This window comes from Patagioenas fasciata, chromosome 1, assembly GCF_037038585.1.
Source record: "Patagioenas fasciata isolate bPatFas1 chromosome 1, bPatFas1.hap1, whole genome shotgun sequence".
NCBI classification, from domain to species: Eukaryota; Metazoa; Chordata; class Aves; order Columbiformes; family Columbidae; genus Patagioenas; species Patagioenas fasciata.
Genome location: NC_092520.1, coordinates 69888470 through 69902641, shown reverse-complemented (window position 1 = coordinate 69902641; position 14172 = coordinate 69888470). Strand labels below are relative to the sequence as shown.

The 14172-nt window shown below is 41.9% G+C and overlaps 1 protein-coding gene across 2 annotated transcripts in view; it reads right to left on the bottom strand.

Moving 5' to 3' along the window:
• The window catches only part of MYH15 (myosin heavy chain 15), a 55235-nt gene that overhangs the window by 5674 nt on the left and 35389 nt on the right, over positions 1 to 14172 (bottom strand). The window contains exons 34-43 of one of the 2 annotated variants that reach the window (XM_065829429.2): positions 13728 to 13852; positions 11266 to 11381; positions 9102 to 9294; positions 8204 to 8407; positions 7072 to 7197; positions 5501 to 5671; positions 4923 to 5027; positions 3704 to 3799; positions 3055 to 3192; positions 11 to 147 (exon numbers count right to left, since the gene is read on the bottom strand). In XM_065829429.2, the coding sequence (XP_065685501.1) occupies positions 130 to 147; positions 3055 to 3192; positions 3704 to 3799; positions 4923 to 5027; positions 5501 to 5671; positions 7072 to 7197; positions 8204 to 8407; positions 9102 to 9294; positions 11266 to 11381; positions 13728 to 13852 (1292 nt within the window). In that variant the 3' untranslated portion in view covers positions 11 to 129. Of the gene's footprint in view, positions 1 to 10; positions 148 to 3054; positions 3193 to 3703; positions 3800 to 4922; positions 5028 to 5500; positions 5672 to 7071; positions 7198 to 8203; positions 8408 to 9101; positions 9295 to 11265; positions 11382 to 13727; positions 13853 to 14172 lie in introns of those variants that run through there. The other variant, XM_071808382.1, reaches the window with a different exon arrangement.

Below are 14172 nucleotides of genomic sequence, written 5' to 3'. Positions count from 1 at the left end.
CTGTGCAGTCTTTTTGAATTTGATAAGCTTGATGTTTATTTCTGTAAGTGCTTATTTTTTTCTACATCTGCTTTCAGTTGTGCCTGATTATATCAAGCATCTTCTCATATTTGTCAGCTTGAACTGTACTTATTCCTCTTCATGAACCTGAAATGCAATTGAGATAGTTTACAAGTGTTAAAAATTGAAGCGTTGAGGGGTTTTTAGAGTAAGTTCACAAGTAAATGACAAAAGCTTATCTTCACTAATGCTTCTGCTCCCTGGTATTACCAGTTTTTATCTGAAAGGGACCAGCACCTATCTAGCCAACCTTTGCTGTCTTATTCAGCTAACAATACAGGTTTCTTGTCCTCTGTGGCAGAATGCAGACCCCCCTCTCTCCCCCCCCTCCTTCAGTATGGAGGGAGTAGGCACATCTCCCTCTCTCTGCTACCTGAGGCTAACAGCTTCTTTTGTTTGGCCCAGAGCACCCTGGCCAGGGCCATTAGGAGAAGGGAGTGCCGAGGTGCCAGTGAGCCGCTGGGCACCTGTGACCAGTGTGGGGGATGTTTGGAGGCTTCAGGGTCACCCCACAGCCAGTGTGGGGGTGCAGAGAAGCTTCTAGAATGCCTACAGTCAGGTCTGATCAGCCAGTATAAAAACGGGACTCTCTCGTCGAGACTGGGCCCATTGTCGCCGGTCTCTCGGAGCTGCAAGCTGAAGATGCTGCCGCCGAGAGCCCCCCTCCCCGGGATGGAGACCCCGCTTGCCTTGACGCCACGGGTGTGAGTAAAACCCCTCGCAGGATTGCGAGTATATTTATCCTTTCCGTGCACATATGCACGTGTAACTTCCCGTGCTTAATACAAGCACGTATAAAATTATTTCCTCGCACAATCGCAAGTGTATTTATATTCCGTGCACATTTGCACGCGTACTTTAAATTATTTCCTCGCACAATCGCGAGTGTAACTTTATTCCGTGCACATTTGCACACGCACTTTAAATTATTTCCTTGCACAGTTGCGAGTGTATTATAAATTTATCCTCGCACAATCGCGAGTGTATTTTCCTCCTGTGCTTCCACATAAGCACGTGTAGTATTCCGTGCACATTCGTACGTGTAAGTAAATTAACCCTCGCAGAATTGCGAGTGTATTATAAATTTACCCTCGCGGAATCGCGAGCATACGCTTTACCTTTATCTCTTTAAGAATAATCCCACACCGTGTTCAGGCAAGTGTGTACTCCTCTGGGACTCGGGGGTGGTTCCGGCATTGTTTTGGGTGAAGCCACGTGCATGCACTCTGTGGACCGCCTGTTGTACCAGTTGCTGCCCCTTAATAATTTTCCTCAACTGTTACCCGAACCTATATTTAAGTCACTTTTGGAGTGCTAAAACCCTGTTTCTCACCGGTTTAATAAAAGTTGTTTTGGACCCTGTTGTCCCTTAAATTAGCCTTGGGGTGCCTCCGTGACATCCTCATACTAGACTTTATCTCCCTTTGACAGCAGATGGCTTCTATACATCCCTGTTTCAATAGGTGGTGGTGTTCATTCTGAATCACACACACTTCGCAGAGTTGCCAGGAACATGGGTACTAGTAGAAGTAGGCAACATATTTCTAATGCTACACAATGGAAGTAGTCTCTCCAGTGCCTTTCTTTCCCCAAAGGAGATGTGTCATGACTTTTGGGACATCACTCGCTGCCTGAACATGGTTCCTGGCTCATCTTTTGACAGCGCAATATTCTGCTATAAGCCAGAGCTGGAATTGGTGTTGGCAAACCAGCATCTGACTAATAAAAAACGGCTTCCACTTTTCTATTATTTTTGCGTATTTGAGGCAGAAAGTGGGTACTAGTAAGATACAGGAAATACATATAATTCTTAACAGTATAAAAAAAAAATTATTTACTCTCATGGTTTGTTCAACTGTTTCAGTGTGTGTGAGATTCCATGGCTTTGTGAACGTGTATGAGTTTTCTTTTTTTTTCTAGGGCTGGAATAATTTAAAGGAAAATGTGTGGAAAGTTTTTACTCTTAAAAGCTGCAAAACTCATTTGAGTTTCAGTTACACAGTGCTGCTTCCATAATATGTAAATGTGTAAGAGACCAGATTTTCATGCAGTTTTAATGCAGCTCTGCTCTAGATGGTGGAGCTACAGTCATTTATTTCAGTCAAAGGTGATTTTATTGCTCCAATATAAAAGCAGAAATTGGAGTGTTTCTTCCCACAGAATTGTGGATGCGGAAGAGAGAAGGAAAGTGTGGGGATCGAGTGTGATAAAAATACCAAAATTATATGATTTTTTTGTTGTTTTTTTCCCTCTTTCTTGACTCAAGAGCTGTCACCCCCACAAAACTTATATGACACTAACCATGGCAGTTTTTGTTTCGCTGGCAAATCAGATAAAGCAACGACCCAGCTCCTCTTTCTATCATTCGTCCTTGCCCTGGTTGCCACAAGGCATAGAGAAGCAAATGTTTGCTTTCAGTTCTAGACCAGGTTCTCAGGCACCTTTTAGTATCATCAATATTATTCTGTTCCATTATGCGCAAGTGCAAAGCACCACAAATATATTTCTAATTACCGATGACTTCCCAGCACCCAAGTGACTGATCACTAATACTTTTTCATCTAGCTCTTCAAATCAATACAAGTTCGTTGAAAGAGCAATGTTAAAATATCTGTCAATCTGCTAGTGCAATGATTCCCGGGCTGTATTACATACATAGAAATCTGCATCATCAGAAGGAGAAAAAGACGGAGATTTTTAATATCCCATTAAAGAGAAAAAAATTACCAGTTTTGGAAACTTCTGACTGCTGAGCGCAGAGGTTAAATGACAACATGAAGAGGACGGAAAATTCATTTTGCCTAAGCATCAGATTGCTGTCCTAAAGGCTAACCTTGATATTAAAATAAATGGTAGACTGAAATTTAAAAAATGTAGTAAACAAGAATTTTTTCTAGTCTACACTACTTAAAGATGTAACAGATCTTCCTGCATTTATAGCATCCACTACTGTGTATTAAACAGTTGCATTTACTCCATATGGTATAAGCATACCTTTTTCATGCCAATATCTCTTGACTTGCTCCTCAGCTTATTGACTTGAGATTCAGCTATTTCAGCCCGTTCCTCAGCATCATCCAGGTCATGTTGCTGTTTTCTGTACTTCGAAAGGTACAGATTGGCTTGGGCTTCCTGGTGAGAGAAAACAGTGCAGCTGATTTCCTCCGGTCCCTATGAAACTAAGCTTTCCAAGTCAAGCAGGACGTAAAGTGCTCAGCATGCCTGGGTAACAGCTGCAGGGGAACCAGTTGCCTCTTGGAGAACTGAGATTGTTGTTTTACAAAGTTGATGTTTCCAGTGGCACTCTCTATGTTAAGTGAACTGGGAGGTTCTTAACGTGCCTCCTTAGGGATTAGGAGGAAAAAAGTCTTCCCTGTTCCTTCCCTTCCCCCTTCCCTTGCAAATGATACTGCAATCTTAAGATAAAATTGAATACCTTTTCTTAAATATAATCAACACAAATGCTACATATTTTGCTTAATATATATTATAAGTATATTTATAAATACAGGGTTTATATGAATATAAATACAAATAGTAATACACAAAATGTGCATTTCTACTAAAAGCTTCTATGGATTAAAGATTGTGGATTTAGGACAATACATTTCTCAAAGGTAAAAAAGCCTAAATAATTACTCACAGCTTCCTCTGCTTGGTGCTTGTAACTCTTCACTTTCAACTGTAGCTTGTCAATCAGATCCTGCATCCTGGCCAGATTCTTCTTATCTTCTTCTGACTGCATCAAAACACCATTAATTAGGTTGACAGTGGAAAAAGGCCTAAAGCGTCCCCCACAATGAAATAGGTATGGCTGTCATATATTTGATTTTAGAAACTTGTAGTTCAAAATACAAACAAGCCATATTTTGATCACCCTGTGTATAGGTTGATTAAAGATGTATGTAACCCTAGAGGCTGAGGACTAAGAGAGTACCATCCCCATTTTTATATATATATATATATATACACACATAAATATGTATACACATACATATATATGTGCACACACTTTCAGAAGTATATTCATAAACACAGAGTTCCTTGCTCAGGGATGAGGAGCACTCTTGTCATTATAAAGTGTGTCATTATTTAGTGAAACAGACCTATGAGTGTGCCTAAAATATATGTCATTTTCATATTTTAAAATCTTGTTTGGAGGCATTTCTGGTAAAAGGAGACAGGTTTAAGCTGTCACAGTCCATAAGCAGAAGGACCAGGCAATTCTGCCTGTGCCGGAGCACTGTATTTTAAGAAAACCACCTTCAGCCTCTGCATATAAAAGTCAGAGTAAAACAACAGGTAGGAGGCTAAATAATCTCCTGAAGCAGATGGATGGAATTATACGCTTAAGAATGTTCTTGAAATCAAAAGGATGAGTGCTCTGTGCTGAAGACCCTTTTCAAAAGGCAAGCAACAACAGCAGCTGTGAGCAAACCTGTGGGAGGCTCACAAGGAGACATAGCCCTGGGACTGGGCAACCCTACACTGAGGGATGCATTAGAGTCAACTGAATCCTTCTGCCTCTTTTTCTTAGCATTGGCACAGCTGAGAGACAGCTGGGCTCTTTCTTCTCATGCAGTGTGAATAGTCATCTAAGCCTGCTCCGTATTAATGCTGTGCTAAAACTGTCCAAATCCCAGCAATAGAGGCTTTCTAACATGAGTCACAATGAGTCAAACAAGATGATGGTAGCCCTAGAGAGGTGTTCCTCCTATCCTTAAAGCTTCCTACAGTCATAAAGCTCTGGGTAATGCAGTTCTTCATCCTTCATCTTTCACCAAAGCACTGAGGCAACTTGTGACACTGGAAGAACACATTTAGTTCCAGGGACCTAGTGGTTACTACTGTCCTCCACATACCTGGTAAGTCAGCTCTTTTATGCGCCTCTCAAATTTGCGGGCTCCTTTTTGGGCATCTGAATTGCGACGGAGTTCAGTCTCGAGCTCATTCTCCAGCTCACGAACCTGTGAAAAAGGAAAAGCCCTTTTCATTATGCTACATATATAAAGCAGCAGATAATTTAGTTCCCAGGTCAAGAAATGCTCATTTTCTCTTCATCTCCACAGAAACGAATCTCAGGAACAGATCAAGATGTCACCTTTCCATTCTGCTTTTTCATAAAAGTATTTAAACTGCACCAGCAACAGTGCAGACACATGCAAAAGTTTAATTGAAGCAAGCATTGCAAGGGCTTTTCCTGGTTCAAAATTTTTTAATCAAGGGCTTGATCATCTGCTATGCTACAACTACTCATAGCTGCATGATGAAAGAGAATCATGCCTCCAAAACTGCTCATCTGCATTTTGTGAAACAGAGGAAAGCATTCATAGTATCCCTTATTGGCCACTGTGAACTTAAAAGGCAACCCTTAAGGCATGTACCCGGTCCCAGTTGTGTAACCAGGAGACAGTGGTCCAAAGTGGGACCACAAACTTACCCTGGATTCCAGTTTCTGGATCTGCTTCTTGCCACCTTTCAGGGCTATTTGTTCTGCTTCATCCAGTCGCTTCTGGAGGTCTTTGATGGTTTGCTCCATGTTCTTCTTCATTCTCTCCAAGTGGGCACTAGTATCCTGCTCCTTTTTAAGCTCCTCAGCCATCATTGCTGCCTGAAAACAACCACATTTTACAGCAGCTCTCTTATGCTATTGAATTATATCTCAGAAGAAATTATGGAAGATTGATCTTGGATTATCCACTACTTGGATCATTCACTGTACCCAAAGCTCCAGAGAATATCTTGTGTGTGCATATCTTCCCTGGACAGAGAAAATGCAAAGAAAGTATAGCCTTCGAGGCCTTTTTTTCCCTCCACATTCTAATGTTGTGATTTAAGAGTTTCTCCCCACATTTTTTTTTCTTTAATATCTGTGCTATATAATGTCCTTGTTTATAATGCCTACAAGTAAGCCTGTGCCACTCACTACAGGTGTTTTATCTAGAACTTATTCAAAATTTAATCTTGGTGTCTGGAGCTCTTGAAAGGTAGTAGATTAAAGCAAACTGCAGACCAATTTTGCTGCGCAGCCATAGATGGGAGCTGCCTGAGCAGGTGTAACAGCAGAGCAGTTTCTACTGTCTGTGCTGGGATAGGAAGCTCATTTTCAACATCTTACATAGTCCCTGTCCATTCTGTAAGACAGGTAACAAGGGTGCCAATTAGCTCATTCCTGCTTTGACATTTATGCCTGCCACCAACAACCATTTAGAGATTTTTTTTACCTACACTGAGTAGTCATCAGAAGGCAGCAGTCATTGCAATCCAGCCTGGAGCTGAATCAAGGACAATCAGTGTCTTCTCTCTGGCAGGCAGCAATAGTGCTGTCAGCTGAGAAGCAGTAAAGAACATAGTACAAGAATAGCTTTGTCCAGGCACTCCAGACATGTAACTCACAGAAATCTCCAGTTCTAGCTTTCGTGTTATCTGTTGGTACGATGTGATACATCAGCTGAACTCTGAAGACGTGGATTTCTCCAGGTCTGTGGGAAATGAAACTATACCTGCCCAAATTATGTCTTCTCTAGAGGAAGAATGCACTCCATTTCTCCTCCTGGCATCTTAGGCCTCATGTTTTTCCAGTAGACACCTAAGTCCAGGGTACCTCGTTTGGTATTCAGTAATTTGTTTGTCACGTCAGATTCTATCTATACCAGGAGAGCAGTTAGCACTAGTTCAGCCTGAAACGGTCTAGCTTACCCACATGTATGATTTACCTGATCCAAAGGTGACATGACATGAAACTTTGAGGATCAGTGGATACTGCATTCTTAGGGCAATAAAACTCCAAGAAAGCAACCAAAGCCCAAACATCAGGATGAAGTCTTTTCCTCTCTTTTTACCTCTAGCTTGTTTAATTCCAAAGTTTCATCAGTTACCTCCAGATAACTGTGAGGTTAATTTGTAGGTATGAGCTTTGTAACAAGCACAGAAATGGTGACTTGGAAAATAGTTTCTTAGTTGTACTAAGACATTGCAGTACTGACGTGAGGAGGCAACCAGCCCACTTACATCTGTGATTGCTTTCTTGGCTTTTTCCTCTGCATTCCGGCACTCCTGGATTGATTCCTCCACTTCATTCTGCATCTGGGAAATGTCACCCTCCAGCTTCTTCTTTTGATTGATCAGGCTTGTGTTCTTTTATTAAGAATTCCACAAAGGAACAGTGGAAAAGGAAGAAAAGTGATGATTAGACATGTAACTTCTTTAAATACCACAGCACACCAGGACTTAATGATTATTGCATCCTTTGGATTACAGCAGCATTTGGGAAGGGAGACCCAGATATGTGGGTTACTATGTAACTTAGCTTCAGACTGAGGAAATATTGGAAATACTTGCAAAGCTGGAAACATTTAGCTTTTGATTCAGATAAAATAATAAGCCAGAGCCTGAAATAAAAGAATGAATAAGGCAGTTCCTCCCAGTAAACTACTGATCACTTAATCAATGAAGTGATTAAAACAGAAGCCCTGAGTCACCAATGAGCTGGAGGAAATCTTGCAAAACACTACCAGCCTGTAGCACATTTTCCTCTCTCTCTGATCATTATTTGGTGAAGAGAAGCTTTGGTTTTGTGCAAAAATGCTGGCGCATCAGGACATGCCCCTCCATGACCCTGTAAAAACTGCAGTGTACATCATTATAGAGGGACAAAGTCCAAAGGCCTGTCTCAATGAGAGTACTTTGCTGCAGAGTAGTTTTGTGCCCTGCACAATACACCTTGTGTTAGAACCTGGCCCCTGCAGTTTCCACTGCTGTGTAACATCAGCTTCCTGCACAAGAACAGCACCTGCGTCACTTCTCCAAAGGAATGCCTCGCCTCCCCAGCCATGGCTCAACAAAAGCGGGAAGCTGGTTTTACAGCACGGAAGAAGGAAAGAAATCAAATTTACTCTTGTTATCTGCCATCATTGCTTTCTCTGGAAACTGTTTGAAGCAGTTGGCTGATTAATCAGTTCCAGCTAACTCAAAGGGAGGGAGGTGGCTTATCTTCAGAGTGACTAAATTCCTCTCCTTCTTTTCTCCCTTGAAGGAGAGTGAGGCATGTCTGGCTTATGATGGCCATGGGCAAACAGTGTCAGTGCTTAAAAGACCAGGCTCAGCTTAACCCAGTAAGAGAGAGAGCAGAGAAAAAGCCAACCTGAGTGTGAAGCAGGTTCACACGTTCAGTGGCTTCCAGCAGTTCATGCTCTGCCAGTTTCCTCGCCCGTTCAGTCTGGTCCAGCAAAGCCCTCAGCTCGTCCAGCTCCGACTGGAGAAGATTGTTCCTCCTGTCAGAGACCGCCAGCTGCTCCTTCAGATCTTCATTCACATGTCCTGAGTCATCCAGCTGCACCTGAAGCTCCTTTAACAAAACAGATGTTTGGGGTTTTTTACCAGTACAACTCCATTTCAAACTGCTATGCTTATGTAAGAGGACCCCAGAGGTTGCATGGGGTCCACCTGAAGAATTTCAGTGCTTTGTTGTTGTAGAAGCGCCTCCTCCACACTGTTATCTGAATAGCTTTTGCGTTATGTTGTGTAAGGGGGGAAAAAACCTGTGTGTTCAAATCTGTCAGAGCTTGCAGTTCTGCCTGAGGCAGAACTAGCTGCTTAGGCATGGGAGAGGTGATTTGCCTTAGTAAAGCACTTTTTTTTTTTTAACATACATATTACAAATATTGAAACAAACAACAAAGCTGAATATACACACACTACTGTAGTCCAGCCTGACTTGCTCTTCTCGTTTAAAGGACTTGCAATCTCACAAGGAAATCACAGATTTTCAGTTCCTCATGCAGTAGCTTTCTGCCCCTGCAGGAGGCTGTAGCCAGCGAGGCTTTTATCACTGGATTTCATCCAGCTTGTACACAAGTCTTGAAAGAAATCCATATTTCAGTATTCTCTTATGCCAGACATGATCACTGAGGGCTTTCCCTGCACATCCTTGGGAGTACCTTCTCTCTTAATTACCATCACCATTGCTGTTTTGCTTTGTGCTAATGACACCCAGTCCACACTTACTACTGGGTGCTTGGGACTGGCAGTTCTCACGGTACCTTTATTTGTGTCTGCAAGACACGTGCTGACTTTGTTGCTTCTGCAGCATGCCTGTTGGCATGGCTGAGCTGGATTTCCATCTCGTTGAGGTCCCCTTCCATCTTCTTCTTGAGCCGGATGGCCTCATTTCTGCTCCGGGCTTCAGAATCAAGGGTGGACTGGAGTGAATCGATGGCACGTTGCTGATTTCTCCTGAAAAGGATATGAAGTATGAAAGGAGTGATTTTCCTTTCTGCACAGGAATGCAGAATAACATGCAACAGTACTTCACTTTCTGAAAGTGTCTCATTTGCAGGAATAGTATATTTCTGAATGACATACATAGCACAGGTCTCTGGTGCCTCACTGCTGTCTAACTGACTGGTGTGTTTCACACTCTCAGCTGACTCTTAATCCATGAGCACTTGTAGCATCCTTCTCTTGTGATTCTCCTGGCAATACTGGAGCAAGCACTTCTCTCAGATCTCTTGTAAACTCAAGCAAGTACAGGTTTGAACCCAACAAGAAGCACTTCAAGTCTAGCAGTCACCAAGATATTTACTGAATCATTTACTGTGATGTTTTGCATCTAAGTCGTTTTATGAAGGCCTTAGTGGAGGAGATTAATCAAACTGAAGGTAGGGAGCTACATTCTAAGCTAATTAGGTGCTCGTTATAGTAAATAGCATGTGTAAGCTACAATTTATTGTCTTAAAGTAGATGTTCAAAAACATTTCTTGTGCAAATTATAAGGGGAATAATTCAGGAATAGAAATCAGTGTTATGAACATCTAAAGTTAGAAAATATTAAGCCCACACGATTAGGAGCCTGGTCCCCCTGTGAAAAGCAGCTTAGTTTCAATGTAAAGATGGCAAAACAGATACAGACAGGTGCTTAATTTTCTTGACTCTATAACAGTCAAGTACTATGATTAAAGTTTTGCTCTCTTACAATCAGAAGATAACTCATAGCATGAATTATGACTCACATAGGGAAACATTTATCTCACTGCTGGTCAAGTTTTGCTGAAAGCGTAGGAGTTCTGGGAAATCACCGAGTCAACAAGGGAAGCCTTAAGGGCCTTATTGCTTCAGCAAGATGCTGAACTCTGCCCTAGACTCCCATGGAACAACACAGCTTGTCTGCTGAACAACTTAGCAGCAAAACACTCATAATGAAGCTCAGGCAGAAAGCACTGATTAGGATAGCTTGTCCTGAAAACTCTGTCATCCAGACATCTGCAGGACATCAGAAGATAGTATCTGAAAGGGCCAGAACATTCTTGGTTTTGAAACAATTAACATATCAATCCTTGTATCTCTGCTGGCCAAGGTGTGACTTGGACTTCCCCTTCCCTATCCTTTAGCCTACCAACAATGACACGATTCTTGGATTGACAGCACTGTAACATGGACTAATTCAAAGCCAGAGTTTCCTGAAGGCCTGCACACACCCATTGCTGAAAATCTGGCCCAGCATGGCATCATTTTAAGAGTGTAATTCTTCAGTCTAGCATTTGTGCTGGATAGGAGAGACAAAAGACATCATCCTTCTCTCATCTAGTTGCTTTCCATTTTCCCTGATTATCCCTTTCACCTACAAGCTCTTCTTTTATATTCATGCTTCCCATATGTTTGCAATTCTCACTGCTTACCCACATGATGTACACATAATGGCAAGCTCCTCACATTCTCCTACAATCAGTGTAGCTATAACTGCATAAATTAACTAAATGCCTTCAGATAACAGGTTTGAGCACCACTGGGGTAGTATGGTTGATTTGCCTGTGGTTCCCTTTGGGAGGCAGCCATCCCAGAGGATTAGGAGAAGGCAGGTCTCTAGGCCTACTTGTCTTCATACTGTAAACATATAGACTAAGTGGTCCTTGGTCTGCTGTGACTTTGGTTGTGCCAGTCTGTTGTGTTACAGCTGCTATGTGATAGATGTGATGGGCTTACATGTGGTTTGGCAGAGACTGAACTGATAGGAATATTTGAATTAAGAAACAGTAATGTGGTAGGACTACCCTTTGGCAAATAGAGCTGTTTTGGTTTCTGGTACAGACAGTATCTGCTTGTGCTGGCATAACTACCTGTGGTGCATTTGACTAGCTTAGGTCTTGAGAATATTTCCAGTGTTTTGAGACTTTCCCCTTAAAAAACCTGCTGCTTCCTGCACACTACCTTATATTTTCCATTTCTTCATCCTTTTCTGCCAGTTTCCTTTCGAAGTCTGCTTTAAGCTGAGAAAGTTCAAGCTGAAAACGAAGAGTCTTACTTTCTTCATGCTCCAAAGCTCCCTGAAATAGAAAACACCAAGAGCTTGCAGGCCAGGAGTTGCTTTTTTAATTTCAAATCACAAACTTCAGCACAAAGACAGCCCCTTTACACTTTTCTTCCTGTTCCCAATAGCACTGTTTCCTCCTTGCCTCCCTCTCTAGGCAAGGATGTGAGTGGCTTACACAGCAAAATAATGCATTTATTTGCCTTCTAGTGCAACTTGTCAGTTGGAAAACTGAGCAGCAAGCTCCTCAGAGGACAAATTGTCAAGCAGTCCATGGGCCACAAAATACAAATACCTTAGGCTGTGCCTGCATGGTTTTGATATCAACAGACATTCCCCACTCCACATTCCTGTACAGACACTCTGCAGAAATTCACAGGCTTGTAAGGGATAGCCAAAAGCTAAAACAAGATTGTTGTTGGGAGGGTGAAGGGGTCCACACATCCCACCACTCACAAAGATCTCTCCAAATCATGAAGTGTTGAAAGCCCTGCAATTATACAATCTTTTTAGGCTGTATGACCTCAAGGAAAGAAATAACAGACATCAGCTTTATATGACAAAATGCAAAAATATTCTGTCTATTCTTTACACTTAGCATGAAGTCTGTGAGAGAAGGGAGGTTTGCTCCTATGTCTTTATTCTCACATTTCTCTCACATGTGGAAGCCAAGAACTAAGATGACAACACCCCATAGTGAAATAACAGGGCCTTTGTCTTCCAGGTCTTGCATAAACCAGGTCATGTGGCATTCTGCCTCCTTGCTGCTCACATTAAACAGGGAAGGAAAGCACAGAACTGGACATCATATATTTTGGAAGTGCTCTCTGAAGGGTAGAATTGCACAGGCTTAGCTATGTGTTCCTTGAGAGATAATGGAAACAGAATGGAGGTTCTGAAGACAAAGCTGTACAAAATCCTTGCTAATCTCCAGCCACCATGCAGCAGCTACAGGTCAGTCGAATGCACACTTCGTGCCAAGGAGCCACAGCATATTAGTGGGAGCAGCATGCAGAAGGACTGTGTCACCAGTGGTGACTGCCAGAGACCCAAATCCACAAGGAAGGGAGAAAATCTGTGTTAAACTATTTCTTTCACAATTAAAGTAAGATACATCACCACTTTACTTTTGCTGGTTTCTAATATCACTGATCTTTAGGAAGCCATTCCACACAGTTCAGGAAAGTAAAGTGTGCCCCTTAGATCCCTCATGAATTGATGTATTCTTTCTAGCAAGAAAAGTTTACTGGCAGAGCCTATAATCACTCTCCACATCTCGAGCTGTGGAAGAAAGGCATGCTCTTTCCTCAGCTCTGATCATGACACCTGTTGGTTTGGCTGTGAAATCCCTGCAATGTATAAAGCATCCTGTAGTAGAGAAAAGAGGTTGCACAGCATTAAAGGTATAAACGGATACGTGTTACTGGGTGAAGTTTGTCTTAGTAGATATTATTTAGAGTACAATTCAAAAGAAATACAGCCTTCATTAAAAATCCTTTGCTACATGCTGTATTGCTTCTTGGCAGCAACACCTTTATCACTTCTTAGCTTTGCAATGCACCAAACTTTCAAAAAACCTGACAACTGAGCACTTTCAGTGAATAACCAAGGCTTCTAGTTGTCTTGTTCCCTATTGTTGGTTTCCTTCTGGAAACTGGGATGAGGCATCTCTCTTGGATATGTACATACTTGTCACTCTACAAATTAATGCAGTGATGCTAAACATCACCAAATTCCTATTGGGAGTCAACGATTTTCTAAATGGCCTGTTTTCATTTGGTTTCTGAAACTGCTACCTTTTTTTAAGCAGGCTGCAGTATCCAACACAATATCTGAGACCTTATAAAATTTAAAGTCATCAGGAGGTTTGTTTTCTTATTCTCAAAAACAGGAAATGGTGAATTTGCTGTTCGAAACTAGACACTAGAAATAACAGATAAACGGATAAAATAGACCACAATTCTCAGTAGTTCCTGTTTCCTGAAAGACTGAAATAGTCTATGCCAAAGTGAGTGGGAACTGGATTTTCAGGAGGTGCTCGGAAGATTTCTGAGCTTCTTGAAAGGCAGGAAAAAACCTCCAATAAGCAAAAAAACCCCCAACAAAACAAACAAAAACAATCACAAAACCAAACAAACAACTCTACAAGGCACCTCCTTTGAAAGGGCCTCAATGGATGGTCTTAGAGCTGATGTGTCCAAAAGTCACCAGTCACTCTCAAAAACACTGGCTAGCAAGGCCAGAGGAGCTGGGTGCAGAGAGGTTATGCTTGCTAACAATCGACACATTGGCTGAGGGGAAAAAGGGAAGAAAATTGTGATAAAGACACACTTTCCTCTTTCTTTGAGCTTTCTTTCCTTACCTCTGCTTCTTCCAGAGCCAGCTGAACTTCTGACTTCTCTTGTTCAACCTGTTTCTTGATTTTCTCTATTTCATGGAGGTTCTTGTTTCCTTCACTAATCTGATTGGTCAGATCAGAAATCTCCTCTGAAACAAAAAGGGATTAGCGATCAGAGTGTCCCAAATGTACTGCAGTTCACGGAGCATGAATACAGAACCCGTGCCTCGAACAACTATCTCCAGGGTTCGTCTGTACACAAGTGCTGCCTTACTTTCAATTAAAACAGCTTTTTTTGCCTGACGAACTTGAAGGCACAGACTTTCTTGTAAATACTGTTTGAAGTGGTTATAGTGGTTTCTTTTTTATCTGTGATCTGCAGGCTAGCAACCCTGTGCTCTGCTTTTGGAGCTGTCAAAGCTTCATCCACTGCACCTCTGTCTTCTTTCTTGTTCCTTCCCTGAGACTG